This window comes from Pelmatolapia mariae, linkage group LG12 (assembly GCF_036321145.2).
Source record: "Pelmatolapia mariae isolate MD_Pm_ZW linkage group LG12, Pm_UMD_F_2, whole genome shotgun sequence".
NCBI classification, from domain to species: Eukaryota; Metazoa; Chordata; class Actinopteri; order Cichliformes; family Cichlidae; genus Pelmatolapia; species Pelmatolapia mariae.
In genome coordinates, this window is record NC_086237.1 from 23,493,066 (window position 1) to 23,520,846 (window position 27,781).

Sequence of the window (27,781 nt, forward strand, 5' to 3'; positions counted from 1 at the left end):
AGAGACAAAGATTTCATTATTGAGAGATGATGATGGTATTTCTGAATATTTCCATTTTTGTCAGCTGTAAAAGTAGTTTAAAGATACTGCATAGCCAAAGTACACTGGAAAATATAAACAATATTAAAAAATAAAGCACCAATTCAGAAAAGGTGCACATAGCCCTTCACGATTTCTGCACTACTTATACTACTAATGATTATGCTATGCCAAGCTTTTAATGTAAAGTCCTGTTTATTTATTTATTTATTTTTACTGTTACAGCTATTTTTATTATTATTATTATTTTTTATCATGGATAATTAATAGTTCCAATAATAATTGGTTTGTAAAATACAAACAAATCTTTTTTCTGCCACTTCACTAATGAGACTTATATTTGCATTATTTTATCTTACTGGTTGGTTTAATTTGATTAAAAAACAAACAAACAAACATTTTATTATTATTCATATTGAAGTTATTCCATAAAGGCCGTGAAGCAGACGAGCAGAAGTCGAGAGTGGCGTGGAAATAAACCGACAGAGTAGCCTACTTAGACTACACCACTGATTTCCTTTACTGTTAAACACCACTGAGGGAAACAGGGGGTTAAGTTTTCCTCTCTTCCGTTTATCCCTCATAATGGGATGTGCCACCGAGTCGCTGTGCTGGTCTGAGCCACAGCAGGTCAACATATTCAGCGCAAGAGGCGGCGCATCATGGGCCGAGCCTGTTCGCAGTGAAATGAGTCGAGGACTGCGCGCTGCAGAGTGCTTTTCATTTCACTCTGCTCCGGCTGACCGCCTCGCACACTAATATGGCGACACGTGGATTTCTGTGGGCGCGAGGACCCACCGGCCACAGTGTGGATTAACTGGTGGTCTCGCGCGGGACTTGGCGATGCGTTCGTTAAAGGAAACAAATTCCGCAGATATCCGGAAAACGCATCCATGCGCCACGGCCGCTCCGCATCCCGATGTGCTCGTGACGATACAAAGCCTGGCTTCAAGGAGCTTTCATGGCACGTCGGCGTGGGTGCGTTCACGCGGTTGTTTTGCTCTTCTTTGCGCGTGAGGCTTCGGAGCGCAGCTGTGCAATGAGACTATCGGGAATTATCAAGTAGACTTAATTGATACATAATCCGACAATATGGCTGATCAGAGCAACATCCAGTCCGCCGCATCCAAGAGTATCCGGCCCTTTAAATCCAGCGAGGAATACCTGTATGCCATGAAGGAGGATCTGGCTGAATGGCTTAACACCCTGTATGATCTGGATATCACTGCGGACACCTTTATGGAAGGGCTGGAGACGGGCTGTGTCCTCTGTCGGCACGCCAACAACGTGAACCGCGCCGCGCACGAGTTTCAGCTGGAGTATCCCGAAGCTGCACAGGCAATGAAGCTGCCATCTAAAGATGTCGTCTTCCAGTTTCGCAATGTTGTCCCCGGCTCGTTTGTGGCGCGGGACAACGTGTCCAACTTCATCACCTGGTGCAGGCAGGAGCTCTGGATCAAAGACGTCCTCATGTTCGAGACCAACGACTTGGTGGAGAAATGCAACGAGAAGAATTTCGTTCTGTGTCTCCTTGAGGTGGCGCGACGTGGGTCCAAGTTCGGCATGCTGGCCCCCATGCTGATCCAGCTGGAGGAGGAGATCGAAGAGGAGATCCGGGACCAGGAGAGCCTGCGGATCGATGAAGGGGAGCCAGCTAAGCAGAGCTCGCCCAGCAGGTGTTTCAGCCGGAAGGAGAGCAGTAAGAGTGTGGAGGATGAAGAGGAGCCAGATCCAGAGCCCTTCATCTGGCAGCAGAAGAGAGTTTTATGTGACATGCGAAATCTGGATGAACTGGTGAGTTTAACGAATGAAAAGATCCTTAAACCCAAAATCTGTCATAACTGCTTTACGAATTATGAAGGTTAAGTGCAGCCTAATGATCCCTCTGCTCAATGTGTGGAAGTGTGGAAGTGGATTTCCAGGAAAGCTGTATTCCTATTTTAAATGTATAATACAGGTTTTCCATCACGTGGCCTCGGTCTACAGTAAATATCAACCGGTCTGTTTTGACTGGTGCTAAAACAGCGTCTAACAGCTCACAGAAGACCCATTTCTCCCACAGTAAAACACAAAAATGTGCCAAAAGTGAAACACTAGCTCTCAAAGTACTATGTCAGTGATATAAAGAACACAGGAGCCTGATAGATCACCTGTGGGGTGGGTGCGTGCAAACATCTGGGCTTGTTTTAAGACGTGCTGTTAAATTCCTTCAATTCTGGAGGGCCTATGTGCCTTGCCCTCTCCTACAGGAAAGCTTGAAAAGTCACAGGTCAAATTGGCTGCATTCTTCTGGAAATACCGGTCCTGCATCTCAAGAAATTCCCTGAGACTTAGTATCACTTCTTTCTTTCATTTAGCTTGACATCAACACAATATCACAAGCTTCCTGATTATGTGGCATTTCTGTATCTACTCAATCAAGATGCCGGGAATGTCCCTTTGGGCAGTTTTGCTTCTGAAACACCCCCTCTTCTCTGCAGTCAAACCATTAACTCTTGTCATTCATTGTGCTGAACTGGTTGACCTTTGACAGAGCACGCTGCACATGAACATGTGATGGAGCCAAAGATCTTACCAGCGCAAAGCTAATGAGCACAGCCCAGCACAACGCACGCTTGTTAGGTTGTGAGTAGGGGGTGGCTGTAATATTGTCATGCTGATGTCTGTCTTTGACACCAAAAATGTGAGGGACACCAGAGAGGGAGGAGGGGAGACAGTCAGCAGCCACACTCATGCAGAGCCATTTCTAGTGTGTGACCTCCAAAGAACAAGAGAGCACGTGGAGGAAGATGTGCGCTGTCCTTATCCCTCGCTCATATGACTGAGGGTTATACAAGCGAGCTACATTTTTGGGAGAGAATCATCACAGGAAAGTTACAGATGCTCATCCCCATTTTTCCGTTTTGCCGTGTTTTACACTGACAGCATCCCTCGGCTGTGATCAAGACACAGATTTGACTGTTTTTGACTGGTTTAGGGATGGAATTATCTGTTATCATCTGTGTGATGAATAAACTCTCCATCCTCTTAAAAAAAATTGATCAGGGCACTCAGACCACAGGCTGCAACATTAAAATAGTACACTATCATCAAGCGTGTCGTATATTGTCTGCTGAGTTGTATTTAGTAACACATCCTGTCTAATTATATCAGCTGTTGGTGGCAGACTATGTGTAATATATATTTCCACTGAATACCTCTTTATTTCCTGCACTCTGACACAGGGTGTTTACCAGGAAATAAAAATAAAACCCACATTATCATCTACATAGTTTGATCAATATCTGCTACCCAGTTCTAGCTGCAAGGCTCAAGACCTCTTCACCCTCTATAAGCACAGTCACAAGTTTATCCACCAGGATACTTTTGTATTTACAATAGATGAATCTAAATTCACATTGACTTAATTTTGTTTCTACATTAAAAATAAATAAATACATAATTTATCAACCTCTCCACAAACCGCTTTGCTATGCATACCCAGTAGCATTATTGATAACATATCATCAATTAATTATCAGCCTCTTATGTCATGAAAGATTCTGGTAATGCGAGCGTTCAGCTTCCATTTAGCTTCTATGTATTCTTATAGAAAATATTATTAATGGGAGGTAGTGGAAGGAGATAATACCCATGTACAATCACTGATTAAAGTCAGGATATCATCTTTTCATGTTTACCCATAATACTTTCAATTAAAAGCAGGAAATTGGAACTGAGCTTTATATCTATGAAGAAATGTTTATTGTAAGGCAGCTTCACATGAGACTGGGATACAGGATATTTATTTATTGTTCAATTATGAAAGAATAGATCACACTTCCATATAAAGTCTCTGAGCTAAGAAATAGAGAAATACCCTGCCACAGTGCCACACAGTGTTGGTGTGGATGACTCTCTGTGTCTGTGATGGAGCACGTCTCTCGCCCAGTATCAGTTGGGATAGGCTCAAATTATACGGTCCTGTGGGATAAGCAGTTAAGAAAACGTATGCATGTATGGATCTTCTTCAACACATTGTTTAGTGGTTAGTCAATCAACTTAATCCTATTATTGAGACAAAGCAAGTGTGGTGATAATAGGATTACATGTCGTTATTCTAATTAGTTAAAGTATACAGACAGGCCACGATAACTCAAACTACAGCTCCCTCTTTGGCTCTTCGGCAATCACAGAAGTGTCACAGAAGTTATAATTTGTCCCTGACTACTTGGCTTATGCAAGAATAAAGTGACTCAGTAAACAAATGACTCGCAGTGCAGACGGTTGATGTGTCACACCAACTACCTGCTCTATACAATAGGCGTAAGCTGTTGACATTCCTGATTTCAACACACCCTCTCCAACAGAGTCTGCCACTAATCTGTCAATGTTAAGGTTCCGGCTCATGCTCCAGTGCTCCACTTTGATGTTGGGGAAGTGACTGACTAAGACTTCTGAGTGCAATAAATGTTCCTCTTCTCAGTCCCAAAGATGTTCAGACAGCAGCTGGCTCACACAGATGAGCTGAATATACCCACACGTACTGTTTATCCTTTGCATTAGGGGATTTTCTGTCCTATCATCATCATACAGGGATTATGAAAATGATATTGATTGGCTGAGGCAAAAAAAACCCCCAAAACACACATTGTACCCTCACAGATATCATTTAGTCTCTTTTCCAGGTCTCTGTGCTTTTTTCTTATTTATTTTATTTAACGTTTTTTTTAACCAGGTAGTCTCTTGAGATTAACATTTCCTTTTCAGGAGAGACCTGGCCAAGTAGGCACACCATCACAGCGTTACAACTTAAACATCAAAAATTACATAAAAGAAGATAAAACAAGTCAGAGTCAAAACAATACAAATTCAAGGTCCAGGTTCTGAGTAGCAGTTACACACTTCAGCTACAGAAGTCTTTATGAGAGCTCTGAATTCTTCCAGGGAGACAAAAGCATTTGGCTTTAATCTGCTGTGACCAAGATGCAAAATAGCCAAGTAGAGCACCACAAATCATAGCAGCTGTTTGAAGATGTTGAGGGTTTACACAGATATAAAAGGAAGCTGTACATAAAAATATAACAGTGAAGTTGTCTCTTTAAAACTAGCGAAGGCCAAGAAACCAGATTATAAAGTACACAGTGATAAAAAATTTGATATGACATGTAAAAAAAGCTGCGAGTCTAGACAATGAAACGTAAGCAGCATGCAGATGCCACCATAATCAATGACATTAAGAATGTCACCTGTAGACGTTTTTTTTGCTAACTGATAAATTAAAATTGTCCAGATTTCAATAATAAAAACCCAATCTAACCTTCTACTTTTCACAAAGTGCCCAATATGCACTCTAAAGGAAAGTCTGTCATCCAACCAAATACCTAAATATTTATAGGATGACAGTCTTTCAGTAAAATCTCCTCCTAGGTGTTTTTCATACGCGAGTATTTGCATGTCTCAATAGTAAAATATGCTTGTTGTAGCTATACAAACTGCAATCTGTTTATTCCAAATCATTACAAATTATGGATGCTAACATGCATTGTTTACGCTACCTAAGCACTTGCACATTGATTGAGCTTAGAAACAAAAGATTTTTCCCCTTCACTCCACATCTTTGCTTCTTTTTGCTTACTCATATAAACTGGTTCATTTCTTTTCACACCCCGGGCTTCAACATTCAGTCTTCGTTCAGTTTTTACACTGAGCCCTCTCAACCCATCCCCCCACATCTGTCCCTACTGGAGATGATAAAGCAAAGAGTGGATCCGTATGTCTCATTGGGGGCATGGAAGGAGGAAATGAATAGCTACTGTTGGCAGTGAGGTAATCAAAGGCTGACATCTTGATCTTTGGATGGAAACATCAGCAGGGCAAAAGGGGGAGGGTGATAAAGACAGATAACGTGTGTATTATGACTACATGCATGGACACTCTGCTGCGTTAACCTTATGGTCTCATTCGTGCATTCGCGGTATACAAAGGGGGGGGGGGGGGGGGGGGGGGGGTCGATGATAGAAAATGTGCCTAGAGTGACTTTACTGTACACTCTGTTAAACCTGACTAGAATGGATGTGGCTCTGGGAGGGAGAGCTACAGTAGAGAGGGTGAAATGGAAAAGTAGGTCATGCTTTGCATCGGGTCACACTCAGATGCTTTGCTGAGAGAGCGAAACACCCTTCAGTCTTTCTCCTTTCTTTGCTACGTGCACTTTGCTTTTAAAGGGGTGCGCTGTTATCAGAGGTTATTTTGCACAGTAATACTTGTCGCCATCTCTTTTCTCATTGCTATTTTCCAGACAGCCCGGTGCACATGGAACAGCTGAGTCCTCAGTTTTGCATAATGCCCACTTTATGTCTTTATTGTTGTACTTGATGCTATCAGCTGATCGTTTGCATGTTTATCGCTTAACTGGGTGTCCGTCTGATCTGCCTCTTTCTGTCTGTATGAACAGTGATTCGCTGGTTATTTTCTGCACCCGCCTGCAGCCTCTACAATCTGGTCTCAGGTGGGGATTAAACATAAATTCCTCTAACCTTGCCTGCCACAAGGAGAGCGCTGAGTGTTGTTGATCCTCATGGAGACAAACCAGCAAATCAGCCCAACCTTGGCCGGATAATTCATTTTCATGCACTGAATGATGATATTGCTCTTTGACTGGAGCAGCTGAATAATGGCGTTATTGCTCTTAGATCACATGATGCCCATCAGACTCTTATATTGCTTCAGCCTAAGTGGGTGCTTGTCATGTGGCCAAAAAAAGGGCATTGATTTACAGAGCACGATTTCCTTAAAGCAGTAAATGATAGCTATCCTGTAGCAGGTATGATTACACTTTCACCTCTGGGCAAACATACAGTACAGTATAAAACAGCAAAAAACGTCTACTGAGATCTTAGGAGCTCACTAATTAAAACATTATATGTTAAGCACATATTTCCTTTCTGTTTCATACAGATTAACAAACAAAATCCACCATGTTTATGAGGTGGAAATGCTTTTAACCAACTTGTTGCTGCCTATAGTTTTGCATGCTTACTTTCCCACTTTGTTTTAGAGTTGTTGTTTTAATGCTGCTTTTGACAGAATACAGTACTGTATGAAACTTTAACGTTTTGCTACCAGGAAGCCAAACTTCTAACACTGACCTATAAATAGTTAAAGCATAAAAACTTAAAAACTTAAATGATGAACCAGTGTTGTGTCTGCACATAACAGACAACTTAGCAAAGAACTAAGAACTTTGAAACGGTATCTTTAGACACTTTGATACTGGCATGCTAAAGTATGCCAATCTGATTTAAGTCCGGACTTTGACTACGATGCACCACCACACTACCACGACCGTATTTGACTGTTACTATGAAGTTCTTTTTAATCAGATGCTGTGTTAGTTTTAAACCAAATTTAAGGAAACACAAACCTTCTAAAAAAAACTTTGGTCTTGTCAGTCTACAGAATATTTCCCCCAATACTTTTTGTGGGGATTACTTTTTCACACAGGGCCAGACAGGTTATGATAACCTTTTCCCCTCAATAAATGAAATTGTTCTAAAAAAAATCATTTATCTTTGTCTAATTGCAAAATGAAACACATAAATGTGACAAATACGCAAGGAAATAAGAAATCGTGGCACTGCGGGTCAGAGATAAAAAACACTCCTAATTGTAGGCGAGCTTATCAGCAATCAGACCTCCTCAGTGGTGCCGCACTTCCAGTTCCATCCCCTAGTTCCTCCCCGGATGCAAGTGTCCACTCTGCGGTACCGCCCTGCGTCATTATCAGTTATTTTCCACAAGGAAGATAAGTGATATACAACTCAAGACTGAGAAATAAATAAACAAACACATCAGTAAACGAGTAAGTTAAAAACATAATAAATACTATACAATAAACAAAGAAATTAGTAGAAGAGCAAGACTGTTTTTGTGAGCCTGAGATGGAACAAAAATTACATGTAGATTTATGATATTTTCCAACATAATAGTGCTTCTAATGGTAACAGATGCAATGGAGGAGCAGTAGAAAATACAAATGTTTCTGAGTGGGTTTAAAGGTTTTGCTAGAATGTGTTGCATTTATTTACCCTCACGGCAAAACGGTATTAAAGCCTGTGTGTGTATATGTACTTTTCCTCAACAGCACAGCAAACTGCTGCCTTCAGAATGATTGTAAATGTGTTTATTCCTTTTCTCCTCCCCATGTAAGGGCATTAAGTGACCTATCTGACCCCAGGGCACTCATCCAACTGTTTTTCCATTTCTTCTCTCTGCTGGTTAGGCTAGGCTCTTACTCCAGGATACTAACTGTGTCTGAACACTCTCTTTTAGTTCATTCCCCTGGGCTACAGGTCCAACATAATTAGAAAACATAATTATCATTCATTTAGCCATTCATCACCTCCCTCCACCCCCGTGTTGTTTAATGAGATCGTTTGTGCGAAAGCTGTTCCCAGTTTATGAGAAAGCGTGGTTGTCCACGGAGAAGTCGTTTATACAGGCTGTCGGGGCAGCGGTTTAATAGGTGGATAGCGTTTGAAGTGTAGCTGTTTTCAGAGCTCTGGGAACGCTTGCTTATGGGTGGTGAAGCAATAACCCTTCAAGTTCCAAAAAATCTCCCTTACACAGCAGGAGCCTCTTGTGGCCTAGTTTTCTTGTCTCTTATCTGACGGCACGCTTGTTTCATCCCAGGAAGCTTCCAGGCTTCGGGGCATGCAGATAAGCTAAGAGAAGAGTCTTGTTCTGTCATTTGGAAACATCACCTTGGAGCCACATGCTCTTTTATTAACGCTTTTGTATCACCGAGGGCTCAAAAGTCGAAATCTAGAAACGCCCTGTAGAAAGAAATTCCTGGGAAATGAGTTGTAATGTTCACTTTTTATTGTTGGAATTTAGCAATGAGTATCTGTCCCTTTATACTCATAAAAGGGGCCACTTACAGGAGTCCAGCACACCTATGTTTGGTGAAATGTGTGGCCATACGTGGGTGTTGACTCATGAAGGGAGCAGACCATTATTCAAATGGATCTGAGAGTACATCTGAATAAAACCCTGAGCCACAAAACCAGAAAAAAAAAAATCAAACCTGGTGTTTGTGTGTTTGCATAACAACCACTGACTTCAAACCATACAGCAACAAATAGTAGAACAAAAGTGGAAACCCTGGACATTCCTTTGTGATGATGACATTTTGTTCAGATGCAAAGTCAAGTTTCAGTGTTGCATGCTTGTCTTTATTTGAAATCAGCACAGAATATGCACAGAGAACAAAACCGAGACATCTTTAACTCTATTTCCTCTGTTCACCCTTTTCTATGAGTTGGCCTTGCAGTGTTTGCAGGTCAGGAAGGAAAGGACTGAGGACACTGTTGACTCATACTGCGCAGATAGGACAAGATCTGTGCTGTGGGATTGTTAAAAAGAACACATGATCTTAATGTTAAATTCCTCAGAGAAACAAATACAGCTTCTCAGTTCAAAGGAAGTATCACAAAACTTTCTTGAAAATATTCTTTTTTGTCTTCTTGCAAAACCATCTCTGCATTCCTGTCTTAAGATAGATGCAGGAGATTTCCAGTATAGGGGCATGCTGTGATTTGTTCCCTCATCTTCCTTTTTTTTCTCTCTTCCTTCTCAAACATCTGCAGCTCTCGCTGGAAGCGTCTCTCGTGAGACCGGCAGGCATCCATAATTTCTCCCCCAATTTTTCCCCAGTGTTCCCGCTCCACTTCCGCATGTTTCCTGCGTGACCCCATCTCTCGCCTCCCCTTTCATTTCACCCCCACCCCCCACCATATGCAGTGCATGCCTGTGTGCGTGCGCGTTTTAGTTTCAGTTTATCTGTCATTGTTGACACAGCAAAGACATGGGAAGTGCAAGCATTTCACAGCAAAGAATCCACTGACTAAATACTTTAAATGCAAGGGCTGCTCTTTGAATGGGTTACTATTAAAAAGCACTTCAAATGTACATCCTGCTCAGTGTTTCTAATGTGACACATTAAGAGGAAAATCTAATCTGAACAGGACCAAGGGAGAGAGACTTTACTATGGCTGCAGTGAAAAAAAAGAAGGGAAACTGTATGGTCAGAAAGGGAAGGGTAATGCTATGTGTGCGTCTGTTGCCATAGCAGTCTTTCCATTAACACACAGACTAGGGTTTTTCCAGATAGGCCTAGTCCACCTACTGACAGAATGAAAGAGTGGGTGACTGGGCGGACAAAAAGAGAAGCAGCAAGCAGCTGTAGAAATGTAAGCAAAACCAAAAAAAAAAGAAGATAAATATAGTTCTGGTCAGGCAGTGCACGGACTAAAAATAGAGGCTGATCTACAACAAAGCAGACGAGAGAGGTAAGAAGAAGTAAAGGAGCCTCGATACAAACAGGTGAGAGCAGAACAGAGGCGCAGGTGAGATGCTGAGGCTTAGCTCTGAGGCCTCCCTCTTTAATTAGCACAGGATAGAAGAAGGGTGCTATTTCAAGAAAATAACAAGGTGGCACCTTAATCTTCTGAATACACCATGCCGGTTATGCGGTAGGTAGAGCGAGCACACACACATATACACAAACAAGCAATATCCCTTGAGCCCTGCGGATAGCATAAAAGGTGCAGTAAACAGCTAAAGCGGAGAAGCTACAATCAGGTATTTGATCTGATTAATATCTACATGCACCCCTCCCCTTGTTTTTACACCTATGAAGCAGTTATTCATCCTTCATCCTGCTTCTGTGCTCTCCTCGGTCCACTTTGCAGCTTTACTTTCTCTCCCTGCTGCGCGACAAGTGTGCACACGCCTTTGTCTGACAGAGACGCCAAGAAAAACATCAAAGTTGTCCAATCCAGCAAGAGCGGCAGGCCTGCGCAACAAAGCGAGCAATCTCACTCCACCCTGCAGTTGTGTCTGACTCTGCTTGCCTAATAAGCACCCGTAACCACAGCAAGGGCACCGGCTCTGACTCTCTCGATTCAAACCCCATCTGGCAGCACCGGCCTGTTGACATCATCGCCACTAGTCTGGTTTCCGTGCTCTTTTCTTCCCTCTAGTTGATGATGTCACAGAGACAAACACGGTCATGTAAAAAGCTAAGAGAGCCAGAAAGGGAGAGTGTTAATTAGCACATCCAGTGTGTATTTTGTGTTTGTGTTTTTCTTGGTTTTTTTGTGACATTTAGCAGTGAACTTAATGACCAAATGTTCTGAAAAGACGAGGTGAGAAAAGGCTTTTATTGTGGTGAGACAGCGGGGCGCGGTGCTTGATCACCCAGTGGGGGGGGTTGGAGAGAATATTTTGGCAGGAAGATGACACACACATACTCCAACACACTCGTATACTTAGGAAGACTGCTCATTTCTCATAACATAAAACAGAGGCTTTGTGCTTTTGACACATAACACTCACATTCAGCAGCGCGTTGGTCATTGTTGCAAGTTTGTGACTAATCATGATGTCATGTTGGTAAAAACAGGAAAGGATCATTATCAGCTTCCTCTTAGGTATCCGACATCATGTGTGGCTCATCTGAATGCTAAAAATGCTTTGTTTTTGCTGCTGTAGCTCACCTGGCATGGGTTTGATTGTGCCCCCGGAGTCGCTTCCTGGTGTCCTGTTGAATAAAGGTTAAAGTGCCCAAAGAATAAATAATCTAAAATCTAAAAAAATCCTTTGTTTTTGTCCTTTACAGGTTCGGGAGATTTTGGGGCAGTGTTCCTGTCCAGCTCAGTTTCCTATGATCAAGGTGTCAGAGGGGAAGTACAAAGTGGGGGACTCCAGCGCACTGATCTTTATCAGAGTAAGCCATCGCCAAGATAAACCCTAGCATCATCAGATATTTGTCACTGTGATACACATCTTTGTATGCTTTCATTTTACTCTGACAGATAAGGGGACAAACAATGTTGTGTAAGAATACCCACATTACTAGTTTTGTCATGAGAATGTAAAAAATGTTGAGAGGGCACTTTTGAAAGTCAAAAACATCACAAGTACAAGTACTCAAACCTAATGACTTACTACTCCTTTTACCTTTATGTTAATTTAATGTTTGTTAGACAGTTTTTCATTTGAATGCAATTTTATTAAAAACACACTTAGGCAAACAAAAACTACTGTGATCAACCAAGTTTTACATAATTGTGCACAGATCCTGTCCTACAAAGGATTGCCCTCAACATTTCTGCTCTTCCCAGGAGCTTATCTCAGAATTCTGGGGTCTGTACATAAGCAGCCTCTGTGGGCCCCCTTCCTGTCCCCATCCATCCTTTCCTATCTCTTTGTTTTGACTTTTTTAAACACATAATTAAGCCGACGACTGTCCACAACAGTTTGGGTAGTCATTGATCCTTTAGTATATAACATTTAATAAAAAAAACGCTCACCACCTGTCATTTCTTAGCATGCTGTATTCATCTTCTTGCTCACTATCTGATGCATAGATATAAGAATGGAGTTTATAGGACTGATATTAACTACTTAACCGGCTTACAGCACAGTCCTGTTTTCAACCTTAGAGATCAGACCAGATCACCACATCACACCAGAAAAACTGTAAATAGTATAATTACCTTAATAATCCTTAATTATTATTAAGGATTAATACCTTAATTATTATTATTAATATAATAATAATAATGAAAATTTCAATGAGCGTCCAAACTTTATTTGTGCTCACATTCAGCAGCAAATTATAACACTATAATTACAGTAGCTTAGCTAAGTAGGCCTAACAGAAGTATGTAAGAATCCATTAGATTAAATTAGGTTTAATATGTGCAGTGACATGACATATAATAGCTGGAGATGCCATATATTGCAGTCAGTCTAATGGTCATTTGGACATGTAGGCCACTGGCTGATTTAGTAATGTTTGAAAACATTCAGAAAGGTGTACACAGGTATGTTGGTGTTTATTAAGAGCTAGCAAAAGCTAAGTAAATGCCTCCATCACCATACAAGTGAATCTGATTTAATATCTGTCTCCTAATATTTCTGGAACCATCACTTTGTTGTCACGTTGTCAGACGTGAAAACTTCAGAAATCAGTTTCAAAAATCAGATGACTGATTTAAGTTTTATTACCAAATTACTAAAAAAAACACCCCAAAATAAAGCATGAGCAGTTATGCACCTGGATTAGGACGATTACTTTTAAGGTTTTCAGAGCCAGGTATGTGGCATGTGTAGTTCGACAAAAACCTGCATTGAAATTTCAGCATTTTGTTATAGAAATGGTCTGATTCAGGTTTGTGGTGTAAAGAATGAAAAACTCTGTGAAGGGAATAATACGCAGCAGTTAAATGGGTTAAGGACTGGAGTTTCTCCTGGGATGTTTGGATTTCTCTGTGAAACGAAATGTCAGCGCCTACATGTCTGTGCCCCTGCTGGTGGGAGGAGCTTATAACATAGGGGTAAGCTGCAGGGAAGAATTGTATATATTCGTATTTGTTTCAGCTGACAATACGACCATATACTATAGAGATGTGGGACAAATTAAAAGAAAAACCTGAACCCTGGACCTCTAACATTGGGAGATCTAATAGCTCTGTTTTGCTGGGGAGGGCAAGACAGCAACGTCATCAAAAGACATAACGAGGGCACAAACTTTTGGAAGAATGGCGCTGCTCCTGTTTCTCCTGTTGAGTGCTATAGATTTGGAGAAATAATGCAAGTGGTGCATTGAAGCTGTTCATGTAGCATGTGATGGTCCAACATCTTACTAAGTCACCTGTTGGCTTTTCCTTTATTTTGTCACATGTGCGTGTATATTTGGCACATAGCACAGCGGGCATACAGCAGTTAGATGGAGCCATATGGTAGCACCATATGGGATCATTTGTTGGTTCATGAAGAGCAAGATAATATATCAGCAGAAATCCCTCAGCTGTTTGGCTGAATTAAACTGGAACAGTAATATGATTTCTCTCTCTCTTGAGTGAGTGTTTATGAACTGCCTTCATCTGGCCCACTCCCAGGATTGTACTTTTTCCATCCAGACACAAATAGAGGTTTAGGTCACTTCCTGAGTTTTCCTTATCTTGGCTGTAGCCTGTTTCTCTTGGACTGTTGGTCTCGTTTTCAGTTCAAAAGCTGCCACTGAACCCACACCAGGCCTCAGAGGACAGTGCAGGAAGGTCGTCTGATACCAAAGATTGATTTGGTGTCACTTACCTAACATGTACCACAGCCTGATAATGGACTCTTTGAACGGCTTTCCGGGTTTGCTGTAGGCGTGCCTGACTGCTCTAATGCCAGTATTTATTTATTTTCACTCTTAGCACCACCACTTGGCCCACACTAGGAGATGTAATGTAAAATATATGATTATATTTTTGGTAAAATTATCTTTGTTTAAGAAATTGAGAATTTTTTATACATATTGAGTTATAGATAAAAAAAAAAAAAAAAAAACAGCTTTCAAATGTGTTGTGTGTAATGTGTTCTGAATTTAGAGAATGTGAGATTTGTAGTTGCTTTCCCACATACAGGTTAGGCCAGTCCTACACCAAAAGGAAAAATCAATGCAGATCCAGGACTGCAAAACTGAGCTGTTGTGTTTAAAAATGGGTTGACTCTTCAGTGTTTTACAAGGCCCTTCTCAGTGTTGTAATTGTGCTCTGTGGGCAATCTCCTTGGCCTAGAAAAAAGCCAACACCATCAACTTATGTAATGAAATGTGATACATGTTTGAAAAACAGATTGTGTGATGTACGTTAGTCACTGTGACAGCCAGGAGTAACGCACCGATCGCACTCAGAAACACCCACATACAGCTACACCTCACTCATCCGGTTTACACATTCAACATTCAACAACATCAAGTTACGGAGAAGACAGACGGAGGGCAGTTTTATGGAAGACAAGACGGCACCAGTCCATTCCTGGTGAATGAGGCGTGGTTGTACCATGGGGGTGTTTCTGGGTTTATTTACATGTCTGCAGCAATCAGAGCTCCCTGGCTGCTACAACAAGCAAGTTTCCATTTCCAGATATGTGGACACAGCATCAATAATCAATTTTCCAGCATTTTTGTTTGAAGATTTAAATTTTTATATAGCATTTTTCAAAAACACCTTACCCGAGTTGTAGTAAAGGCTAGTCATTTCCAACCTTTTTCAATCCCTGCAGCTCTGGTAGATATGAAGGATAAATGGGTTCTTTAGTCTTCATGTGAAGACACAAAAAACACTTTGTGATTACATTCAGCTAACCATAACCATAAGTTGTGGGTAGGACATTCTCCTTTCTACCACTTCTTCATAGCTGTTGGCCTAGTATTGAAACCATTCATCCACGTGTCACTGGGAAAAGGACCCAAGTCCAGGACATGGAAGCAAAAAGCATTTATTCACTGACAAAGAATCTGAAAATCTGTGAGGTCCAAAAAGGTAATCCAAAACAGGTGCACCAGAAGGAATGCTATGGAGAAGTCATGGAGTACATACAAATGCAGTGTTACAGATTAATCAGCCACGGTTTTAACCTCTGCTTCTGAATCTTCAACATTAACATTTTGTCATTAGTTGCGTGGGTCAGTATACACATATATGCAATTAATTAGTAGTTATAAAGGAGGAAACTGCCATTAGAGGCTATTACTAATTCAGTGTCAGATTATAAATGTGAGTTTAATGGCATTTTAACACAGGAATCTATAGACATTATTTGACTGGTGATAAGACACGGATGCAAAACAAGCAGACACAGGTGACAGTAATGAGATCGAGGCAAAAACATGTGAGAGCTCAACGAGACAAATGAGAAAACTAACATTCAGATAGAAAAAAGGAAATAACCAAAAGATAGAAGTAACAATGAAATACGATGAGTAGCACTAAACGTGATGGCAGACACATGCAGAAGGCTCGGGAAGAAAACAAGTAAAAACTAAAGAATGGCAGTTTTATTTATATTGCGCATTTCATTACAAGCAAACTAAATATGCTTAACACAAAAGAACCTGAGTGTAGGCCTGTGTAGTTAACAAGATTTTTAGTCTGTTTTTAACTGTATACACAGATGTAACTGATCTCAGGTCAGCAGTCAGCTTGTTCCGAAAACCATAACCACAGTAAACAGAAGCACCGTCGCTACACTTACGTTTAATTCTAGGAAGAGTTAAAAGATCTGCACCTGATCACCTGAGAGGTCTGACTGACTAATGAATGACAGGGAGCGTGACATGACTACTTTCAGTAACTGCTGACGTTTATTATGTCTGAGTACGGTTTATCCTTTATGTTATTTAAAAATAATTCAAATATTTATCTGTGCTTTTATCTAATAATATCATTGGTGCACTTTTTTGATTTCTGCCTTCTGCTCATCCGTTATTTAAGTCGCTTTTGTTTTAAATGTGGTCAGATCGCTAAAATTTGTAATTTTCAAATGTAATTTGAGGGTTTTTTCAGATTAGTTGAGCTAATCTGTAATAGTACCTGATGTCTACTGCATGAGTATTCCCTGGTGTATCCCCGGGTTAAGTAATTGATGTAGTCTAACCTTTTTATGACAAATTCAACTCTTTCAAAAAACTTATAGTGGGATATAAAATTTAATCACCATGTTGGAGTTATTAAATTCATGCTTCTGAAAACCTTTATTGATTTTAGCTTGTTTGAAATAATTAATTATTCATGGGATGAAAACTGAAATTTTATCCTCAAAATCAGGGATGTCAAACTTAAGGCCTGGAGGCCAGAATCAACCCGGTAAAGACTCCAATCTGGCTCACTGGATGGCTTTGTGAAACGCAAAGCAGGACAAAGATTTTGGACTTTTAACTGTATTCGCTACACCAAAGTAATTAACTTATAGATTTCTGTAACTTTAAACATTTAGGTCTTACAATTTATGGCTGAAGAGTCTTGCCAGTTTCATTTCTGTAGACTGACAGAAAGGGGAGATCAAAGTGGAGTGTAGTAAATGTAGCAAATTCGATGTGAAATGAGTTTGACATCCTTGCTCGACATGCTTTTATTAGCCACTGAGAACAGTTAAAAAAAAGTCACTGTCGTCTCAAAATATTAGACCTCCCCCTCCTCAAAATAGATAAAAATACACACAGTAACCTTCCCCTTTATTAACTCCGCATCTTAATTCGAATGCAGTCCCTGAGATGGTGTGTGACGTGTTTTATAAGCAGTTTAATAAGCATAAGCATGTGTTCGCCTGTTGCAGCAGCCATTTAAAGTAACATTTAAATTTGAGAATGGGCTTTGTGTGTTCATGAGTGTGCTTTGAGCCTTTTACTTGTCAGATTGGCTGTGTTCATGCTGCTCCGCCTTCCCCCTGATGCCTATCTGGGGATGACAGAGATTACACATATGCTCAAGCAGCTACAAGTGCACCCAACACGCTTCCCTTGTTCTTCTGATGGGAGGAAACGGGCAGTCGCCTTGAGAACCAACAAACCCCTATTCAGCTGGCGAGGCTGTAAGAAGAATCTCGGGCTGAAAACAGGGAATGAAGTCCTAAAAGCGAGTGAGCAAGCCAGCCGTATGAACACGGGGGGCTCAATAAAGCATCTTTGTCCTTGAGGGAGGTTGCTCCCTAGTGGGAGGCGATACATTCACAACAGATGAAATGAAGCATGAGCTCAATTTTTTAAGTCACCAGCATGATTTAAGAAGACGCTGGTTTATCACGCCCCCGCAATGATGACAAGAAGTCTCTGTTCACTGTTGCCATAGAAACAGGGATTGGGTCTCTGTACTGGTGATACCCCTCCGTTGGTTGGGAAATCTGGCAGCTGAGCGCTCTTTTAAAGTGGAACATGGTCCCTAAACATCTATTCAGCCTCAGTTGACTCCTCAGCAGTTCTGCGGCATTCCTTTTTAAAGGGGAAATGCGTAATAACCTTACTGAATACGGAAACGAGACAAAGAGAAGTGAAATGAAAAGAACTATGTGACGGTGTAATTTGTGCTTAATCTCTGTAATCATGTTTCAGCATCTCACATGATAAAATGGGGATTATCCTAAACACACAGTACCTTTCTCTTGTTAGGAGACGACAGTGAAGTTGTTTTGTGCAGAGCCTGTAAATTAATACAGCACAAATAGCATTTTTAGACCCCTAGTAATTTTCTCTGTAGTCATTATACTGCAGTACAAATTGAAATTTATCGTTTGAGGCTTTTAATATCTGGTGCCATTATGAGAGCTAGTGCAGTTTTCAAAGTAAAATCAGCAAGATGCTTTTATTGGGATGTTTTTTATAAAAGACAGAAAGTTTGTTTCTCATGTCAGAATAGGAGGTAATGTACAGTAAAGAAAATTATTACTTCGAGTTATTGCTGCTAAAGGTCGTTCTACAAGCTGTTGAACCATGGGAAGGAGTTAGTTTTACACAAGATAGCGTGGAGTCCCATAAAAACTTTGTTCACATGACTGTATCAGTTTAACAAACAAGAATGTATTATGCTTAAGAAAATGAGACCCAGTTTTAAAAGTTGGTTAAAAAAAAAAAAGTTTTTAAAACAACGCTGGTAATTGTTCTATAGCACAGGCTGGAGGCTTTTTGGGGATAAAAGTTTCACTCTTCAAAAAATCTATACAGAGAAAGGAACAAGAACGGGAAAAGGGGGAGAGAATATACAGCAGAGATGTTATTGTAAATTAAAACCAAGTCAAAATATTCTTCTGCAGAATTTCCAAGAACAGTCTGTCCCTCGCTTTTTTCAACCTTCTACCTTTTTGATCTTTTTTTATTGTAACTGTTAATACTGCAGTGATGAATATGATGATATATTAAGAACATTGCGCAACCCTGCTTTTCACTGCTGGCTCGCGATGGCCTCGCAGCATCACAGAAAGCATAAACCTGTTACTGACATAAGGCCAAAGCATTGGAGAATAAGCAGTTTATGCTTCCACGTCTGATAGAGATAAGCAGATCAGCTGTTTTTACGGATTTGATGTAGTAGCGGAGCAAGGCCAATGAAATGACTTGTAGTGGATTGGCGGGGATTGTGCTGGGGAGAAGGTGGCGTCAGACTTTGTCGCACATGTCTGTGCCCTCTCTCTGACCAGGGACACGGAGATGCGATGCTGTGCAACGTGTGATTTGGTGGAAATAAACTCTGTGCCGGCTTGCACAGATTTGCCATTATGACTTTGCCCTCTGTGGCCTCAAAGACAGGGTTACAGCCTTCAAAACATGTGGCTGGCAGACTGTGTTACACAACACAAGGTAGGGGGATGCATCCACGGGGCTGTCACATCAAGCAAGCAGTGTTGCTTCGGTGAAGGCAGCTTCTGCCTGGAGGGAGTGAGACTCTTTGGTCTGATCCTATGGAAGTGTGCACCTCATAGAGGAGAGGAAGGGACATATCCACCAACCCCCTCTGTGTTATGGCTCCCCTGGCCCCCTCTTCTCATTGCCCCTCTCCCTGATAACTGAAGTCTCAGCAGAGGGGGACAGCAGGGGTGAGTTATTTCCATGCAAATTCACCCTGCTACCCCCTGAAAACACGGAGAAGACAGCTGAGAGGCATGAGCGAGAAGCGGCCAAAGCACACTTCGAGCTCTTTGTTATTCTACCGTACTCTGTTTAATTGTGGGTTGGCATAGTAATGAATACCCCTCATAATGGCAGCAGCTGGGGGTGATGCTGGAGAAAGAGGAGTTGTGGGGAAAGGAGAGATGGGGACACATGCAGGGGCACATCTAGAGGTTATGTAATACTAAGGGCCAGCCAGGCAGCCTTCAGCAAGCTGCCCTGTTTGTGGAATATGTTTACTCGTGTGTGTTGGCGCAGTTTACTCAAAGGTTTAGCAATTTTTTAATGTATGAATATGCATGTCCATTTTTTTTCTCTATTGAAGTCTCTCTTTTTTTTCTATTTTTCCGCTACAGGTCCTTCGTACCCATGTGATGGTGCGTGTCGGAGGGGGCTGGGACACATTAGAGCACTATTTGGACAAGCATGACCCGTGCCGTTGTGCTGCTTTCGGTGAGGTCATTTCCTATTCTCCACTAGCCCCTTACAAAACAGATTTATTGTCATGGCTCGGGTTACATAAATCATGATACATTAGAGATCATGATTCACATCTGATTTGCTGTGTTCAGACTACGGCAGACATTGTGGAACATTGAAAAATTGTATTTGTCATTCAAGCCCTGCGGACATAAAACCATGATATGAGAAATTCTAAATTTCGTCTTTGCATCTATCAGATTTTGACTTATTTTTTGAATAGTTATGTCACCCATCAACAGTCAGTCTGTGTCATACCGAACCCCGAGGCTCTGACTTTTTAATAACTCTTCTGCTACATGATCCAACAACACATCTGTACAGCAACTTTGAACTTTTTGCTACTTTGATTAGGACACGTTCATGCCTAAAACTCTGAGAGAGTATACATCCTGATCTAAAGTAAGAGGCCATGCTGAAGATAATAGAGTTATAAGCTGTTCTAAGTGTTTTACATGACAAATCATTGTCTGATTGGCTAGTTCGACTAGTGAGTCCATCTTTGTGGGCAGCAGCTGCTGTAATTTATCTGCTAACAAAGAGCTAGATGCCACAGTTATTAGCTGTAGTGTATTTCTTGACCACTTGATGTCTTTTATCCTTGTACAGGCTGTCTGCCAATGTTGGTTAGAAGTCTTTCCAAACCACTTGTTGACAATCTGTCTCCACAGCCCACCGCTACCATCAGGCTAAAGCTAGTGGCCAAGGTCAAGGAGCCCAGAGCAAGTCCTCGAGCGCCCACTCCTCCCGCTCCACCAGCCCGGGTCCACACTGGCGAAATGATGGCATCGCACCCTATAAACCCTCTGACAGGCGGTCCCTGGAGCCCCACTCTGCTCAGTGTGCCTCGTCATCTTCCTCTGCACGACCAGGCCGACCTCAGAACTCTTTAGAGCTCGACTCTGGCGCAGCACGTAGTCTTCTCCCAAAGCCGCCAAGAGATCGCTCAGAGCCCCGCCACTTTAATCCTCTCAGGTGAGTGTGTGTGTGTCTACCCAAGTGTGCAGGCAAGTGTGTGGGTAAGTGTGATACAATGATAAGAAATGAATCTGTTATGGGTAGCCTGGGAGAAATATTCATTTTTGTGACCTGTGATTTTGTGTCTGTTGACAGGCGCACACACACACACACACACACACACACACACACAAAGAGTGGCATACACACAACAAATACACCAGAAAGCCCCAGATTAGAGCCGAGCAGATTTCTCTAATCTCAGGTGACATTGCCCTGATAAATCTGTAACACACAGCCACCCTATAGCACCTCCTTGTGGCTGCAAGGTAGAGATTATAATGTTTAATCAGCTCTCTTAAGGACTTGTCAATTCCCTTTCATTTTACTAATTAGATTTCTAATCATCTATCATGGCTTAGATTCTGAGGGAACTGTTGCTTTAGCCTTTTTTTTTACATATAAAGGCAAACAGATGGTCCGTAAAGTCAGTGTCAAATATAACCACAAATCTGGTTTTCATGCTTTTGAAGTGCCCTATCAGAGAAAGGGTGGTAATACTGAGATCTTTATCCATGGCGTTTATTATATGGATATAGAGACAATAGATAAAATAAAGTCTTCTAAGTCTAAAATCCATGAAGCTGGAAAAAATGTTCCACATACCTTTGAATATGTCAGAGTGTGTGGGTGCTTTTGTTTAACATAATTAGGAGCTGAATGGTGGTTTACTTTGGCTCTAAGCCAATATCCAGTTCATTTCTGTTATGAGCGATAGCTCAGACCAGACGTCAAGGCAGCAGCTCATTTCAATTAACTCTGTGTGTGTGGAGAGTCCACTTTCAAAGATAAAGACTAATCTGACAACTATCCCTAGACAACTGGTCAGCTAAGTAGAGAAGTAGGTCAACAGGTGGGCTCCATGCAGATAAATTAGTAAGCCTGAATAAACACAAATATAGTTTCTGAAGGATAACCACAAAAGTTGAGCATGACGCCCATATAGTCTCTCTAAATCAGTAATTAAAATTCATAACAAAGGAACACAGCAGGCTGTTGTTCTGAAATGGTCTTATAGGCTTTCTTCTCATGCTGCTTTTATTTTTTAAGTAAAAATTCAAGTTATGCTCAGTAAAACACGCAAATACACTTTATCAATATTATTTAAGAAACAGACTGAGTGCTGTATAGAAAATGTAAGAATGCCTGAAATCTTCCATCAAACAAATATCACAGCCTTTGCTAGGTCTTTAAATAACCAGCAGTATGCACTCTGTTGATCAATACTCATGGGATCTATTTAAGTTTCTCCTTCCCGTAATGTGAACTTTGAGCTGATTAAACAGTTAAACCCGATGGTCCTGTTGGTGCGTGACAGTGGAGTGTGTTCTGGTCAGGAAAGCGCAGTGGTGTGTGTTGGGCTAGAAAAACTATGAGACCTCTAATCCTGCCCCCACTTGTTCTCATCTTTGCTGTAATCCCTCTGGCTGTCACTGCCCACTGTTCCAAGAAACACATGAGCCTGAGGTCGGACACGCTGTCTGTGTGCACCAGCGGCAGGTTGGAAATACTCAAAAATCCCTGCATATTACACATTATGGGTCACATGCTGGTACAAAGGAATATGGTGACACCGAAAATCTGTGGGTGTCTTGGGGGCTGTATACTACCACAGGCGTGTAGTCTGTACCACCTGTGGATATGAACACAAACTCGATAAGAAAATATTACTTTTATAGATGTGGTAGGTATTATAAATATAAATTAATCTGTTTTTTGCTTATGTTCCAGGAATAAGGAGACGATTACACCACTAACAAGACGTCTGTCTGGTGACAGTGACTCCTCTACGGCCTCCTCTAAGGGAGGAGGAGGAGGAGGCGGGGGGCGCCAGTCTCTTGGCGGTGCTTCACGGCGCTCGGGTGAAGAAGTAGTACTGCTTGTCAATCGTAAAGAGGGGAAACATATGATCGAGAGGCCTGTAGCCGGAAATCAGAGCCCATCCCTGCGTCCCTCACTCCCTCGTGCACGCAGCCAGTCACGGGAACGTTCTGCACTCACACCGATACTCAAACCCAACCCACCTCAAGATTCCTCTGAAGGAGCACGGATGCCTCGAACAGAAAGGGGCCGCTCTCTTGGAAACGAGGGCCCAAGGAGGCTTCTTGGTCCAAGGTCCCACAGCCAGAGTAAGTTGACCAGCCGTACTCGGTCCAGTGATGCCAGCCCAGGACCCGCTCTCTCCTACAGGGATCCTCAGCCTCCACCTTCAGAGAGACGAGAAGATCTTCGGGCCAAACAACTGCCCCCATCCTCTTCGAGAATGGCTGCTGGGTTTTCCAAAAGGCAATCGTCCTCATGCTCTAACTCACCTATTAAAGGGGTCCAGAGTAACAATAGCAGTAGTCCCAGCAAGAAGACCATAACTACTCCTAGGCCTCCTGCACCTCGCTCACCCTCCGTAGGAAAAGGCAGATTGTTACCACCTGTGACATCAGGGGGGCGACGTTCACCACACTCATCTCCTCGCAACTCTCATCATCATGCCGCCCGCTCCTCTCGGACCTCACAGGGCTCCCGCTCTGCTGGGAGAGGCCACTATAAGAACGCATCCGGTCTGGAATGCCAGGAACCTGAGGAGGAAGGGCTGGGCTTTGGCTTCCCGTTGCTGCCAGCGCTAGACCCCCAGAGGGAGCATGATCTTTATCGCAGCTTTGAGGCCGAGTATCTTGCCAATACACAGCAGGCTAGAGCAGTGTCTAATAAAGCTCCTGGTGGAATCACCTTGCAGCGAGCTGGGACGCATCCGACAGCAGTACTCACTGATCTTAATGTCAATGACTCTGCCTATTCCTCTTCCAACTCATCCACCTCCTCCTTGAATGTGGGGGCCAAGATGGGAACTCTTCCTGACCTCAGGGAATCCAAGAGAACTAACCCTCGTCACTTCCCACTGGAGGACCCCTTAAATTTACTTTCTGGACACAATTTTGGGGGACCACACAACTTTGGTCAAGGAGAGCCTGAACACTGGGGGGAGTGTGGAGGGGGTCACAAGAAGCTCCCAGCTATCTCCAGCTCCATGGAAGAGAGAGAAATCACTTCTTCCTTGCCTGGACTTCAAGACACAGAGTCAGATAGTTTGATGAATGACATTTCCCCGCAACCTGCTTTTCAATGTGGGAATATGAATGGAGAACATGGATGTTCTCCTCCTGAAGGGGGGATGATAGATCAACAGGGTCCTCTTGGCTGGAGCACACAGCCTGAAGGAGATGTCCCACTGGAAAATCACCAGCCAGACTTACCTTATGACATGGAAAATGGTGACGGGAGTGTTGACCTCCCAGCCTCTGAGGATTGTCCATTATCTCTTCCCCTTCCCCTCTCTGAGGACTGCTCCTTCCAGGATTCCTCAAGTGAAAACTCTTCCATGTGCTTCAGCTTGAGCGAATCCCGCTCCGAGTCCCCTCCACCAAATTTGCCCTTGACTAACGGGGACGCTGATGGAGAAATGCTGGAGACTAAGAAAGGGCCAAAGAGAGCAAACAGGCTTGACCCAATCCCTAAGCACAAACTGGGGACCCGATTCAGGCCCCGCACTGACAACAGGCCCGAAAACGGCCCCTCGCGCATACCCACCCCCGTCAGCTACAGAGACCTGCAGGCGAACAACACTCTTTCCCCCTGCCACACCCCACCGCTGTCTCCTCAGAGCTCCCATCCTACCAGTCGCCAAGCCACATGCAAGGGCCTGCACCAGGCCTTCGCTGATATGATCCATCCTCATCCTCGTTCCTCAGCCATGGGCAACAAAGACTGCGCCTACCCTACACAGTCAGGCAGCGTGGACACTGAAGCTTGGATGTAGCACAAAACGAAACTGTGGGTAGTACACGGGAGGGGGGTTGTTGTCATGAACTTTAACTACTGTGTTTAAAAAAGAGAAAAACAAAAAAACCCAACAAGATAAAAATGGGCTACGGACAGACTGTTTTTACTGCATGTCAAACGCTCCTTTTTTTCTCCATTTAGGTTCTCCCCTGAATAACTGCAGGGCTTCACATTGCTTTTTTGCACTCAAGCCAAATTATTTATTACCAAAGGAATGGTCTTTAAGTTACTGTAATTTTTAATTTTAATGTGTGCATGGGGATGCTTTTGCCAATCTTTTATTTTTTTTTATAAGTCACTAGTGAAATTCTCACGGTTGATACACAGAAATAGAAAGAGAGAGCATATGTGCTGCCATGTGCCTCACTAAGGGGGCACGGTAAAGTGCCAGGGGTTGATGTAAACACTAGTCCTTGAGTCATGCAGACTGGCTCCCTCTTGTGGTTTGCCATAGCACTTCTGCTTGCCTTATAGTGAAAATACTGGCATGATGACTGTGATGTTTTCAGTCTGTCCACATTAGTGGTATTCATATATGACTCACTATACTCACATTACAGTAATCAGTAACATAGACTAAGGTACACTCATCTCTGGCTCTATGAACATTATGCGCACTACCAGTTTCTGTACAGTTGTTTCATGTTATTATTTAACAATGTCAGCTTTTCATAATAATAAGCTGTTCTAGACAAGATAGATGCTTTTTGTTTGAATGCTTAATGTCTTACCAGTTTTTAAGATTATGTTTAATGCAGTAAAATTTTAAAAAGTTTAATTTAAATGCATTGAGTGTACAACAAAAATATGAGGAGCATGGGGGAAGGTTATATTACTTTATATAGTTGTCACTGACATTTGAAATATTGAGTTCCTCCTCTGACCAAACTGTACTCTGGAATTAAATGCTAAGGAGAATGAATGTGTAAATACATGCTGAGAGTGGGTATTTTGTAAAGACAAGGCTTGGAATATACAGTCTAATGTACATATTCACTGTATTCAGTTCTGTGCAGCCTTAGCTATGCAATACTGGTGTTGAAAATGCCTTGAAAATTCCCTTTGCCTTAAACAATTTTTCACAGGTAAATTTTTTTTGAATGTTTTTAGCTAAACATCACTAAAATCTGTTAGGTAACACTACATTGCCATCTTTAACTGTTTATAATAATTGGACAGTTTGGGTGTGAATGTGAAGGAGAAAAAAAAAAGCATTACCAGCCAGTTTCATTTATAAGTTATACCTGAGGTGGATGTGCAAATAATGAAAACCATATATATGATGTATTTCCTCTGAATACCCTAAGTTGTTTATCGCCAATTTATAAGATGGATTTCGATAATATGGCGCAATTTATGGTGACATCTAGTGGCAAAAAAAGAGAGAAATGTTTTATTCAATGGAAGAAAATGTTGTCTTGATATGATACTGAAATGTCCTGGTGCTGATTAGAGCCAATAATGGTCTGGTATGACATGGTAAGGTTTGATAGATGAAGACTGACTGGCTTTAACTCGAGTGTCTGCATGTGTGCAGGGGTGCATGAATAATGGATACTGTAACTGGAAACTGAGCCTACTTTGTGAAGCTCTTACACAATTGTCATCAATATGACAAGCCAGACTCCAGCTACAGAGCCTGCATTACTAGCTTTTTTGGTATTTAGCATGTGTTGAAGGGTGTAAAGTTGGAAAGCGGTATACTGTTTAGTGGGCTGCAGAAACCATAGAATCTCAAGAGCTTCTGAATTTGAGTGAAGGAAAAACTGATATTAATATTTGATGATTGTTTTCCACACAATGTGGAGGCAAAGAAAAGAAAATGTTGATAAAATTGTTTTTGCTGGACACTAACAGAGCATGGCCTGGGAATGGAGAGTGTGTATATCTTTGTGTACATACCGTATGGGAATATGTACAGATCTTAAGTAAAGAGGGAAGTAGTGCTGGTCTAATTTATTTATTTATGAAATCAGCTTTCATGGGCTCATATGACATCTGTTTCCCAAGTTCGAGACAACAGACAGAATCAGTGGAAATGTTGTCAGTTAAAAATGAGAGTGATTTGAAGGCAAAGTGAACTTATTTATATGGTGTCCCATCTCTTAAAGACACAGTAATTTTATCATGTGCTGACTCCTCACTGCTACAAATGATTCATGATGTATCAGTATTGTTAGAGCGACATTGATTGCAATATGTAGCCGGTGGGCAGTTTAGCGTGTATAAACACATTACACATGTACTCTTAATTCATTTTATTTTACATTTGTTTTGGCTTGTTTGAACACCTATTTGGTGTTTTAAATGTACAGGCTAACTGAGCCATGACGTCTACAATCTTAAAACGATTGATTGTCCTAATCCGCTCTTTCTGCCTACAGAGAATTTTATGAAATGCTCATAAACATTCGGATTTTGCCGCAATCAGCAAAATCCGAATGTTTGTGATCAGATGCCATTTTCACTAAAACTTTGGTTAAATGTACAGATTGCTTGACATTGTGGAATTTGTGTGTATGAAATAGCAATACTGCAATGTTTCACTTTTTTTTCTGAATTTGAAAATGCTGTCAAGTTGTTCTTGTAATAAATCTTTTGCTCTGAAGTTTATGATGATGCTCTGGTCCTTTTTTCATGTGTAGCTTTTGGCACAGCAGTGACTGGATTTTCTGTGCTACAGTGCATGTCAGAGAAAAGCAAAGAAGTGCTTCTGTTATTCTTCATGCACAGTGTTACTCACTATATTTTTGTACATAATAAATAATTTGTTGCATAAGTAAGACACGACTAAATATGGCAATGCATCCTGCAGATTTTGCTTTGTGACGTTCAAAATTGAGTTAAAATGCTGCAGTTGTTTCTCCTCACAATGTGCTTGAAAGGTTCAATTTTTATTACTGTTTATTTGGAAAGAATAATTCAGCTAATCCC

At 41.7% G+C, this 27,781-nt stretch overlaps 1 protein-coding gene across 1 annotated transcript; it reads left to right on the forward strand.

The window, feature by feature from the left end:
• The first annotated feature begins 459 nt into the window (after positions 1 to 459).
• On the forward strand, positions 460 to 27,578 carry gas2l1 (growth arrest-specific 2 like 1). Its single transcript, XM_063489430.1, has 5 exons — positions 460 to 1,833; positions 11,702 to 11,809; positions 19,873 to 19,969; positions 20,668 to 20,971; positions 22,745 to 27,578. Exons 1-5 carry the CDS (start codon positions 1,132 to 1,134, stop codon positions 24,822 to 24,824), a joined length of 3,291 nt encoding a protein of 1,096 aa, XP_063345500.1. The 5' UTR covers positions 460 to 1,131; the 3' UTR covers positions 24,825 to 27,578.
• The last annotated feature ends 203 nt before the right edge of the window (positions 27,579 to 27,781 follow it).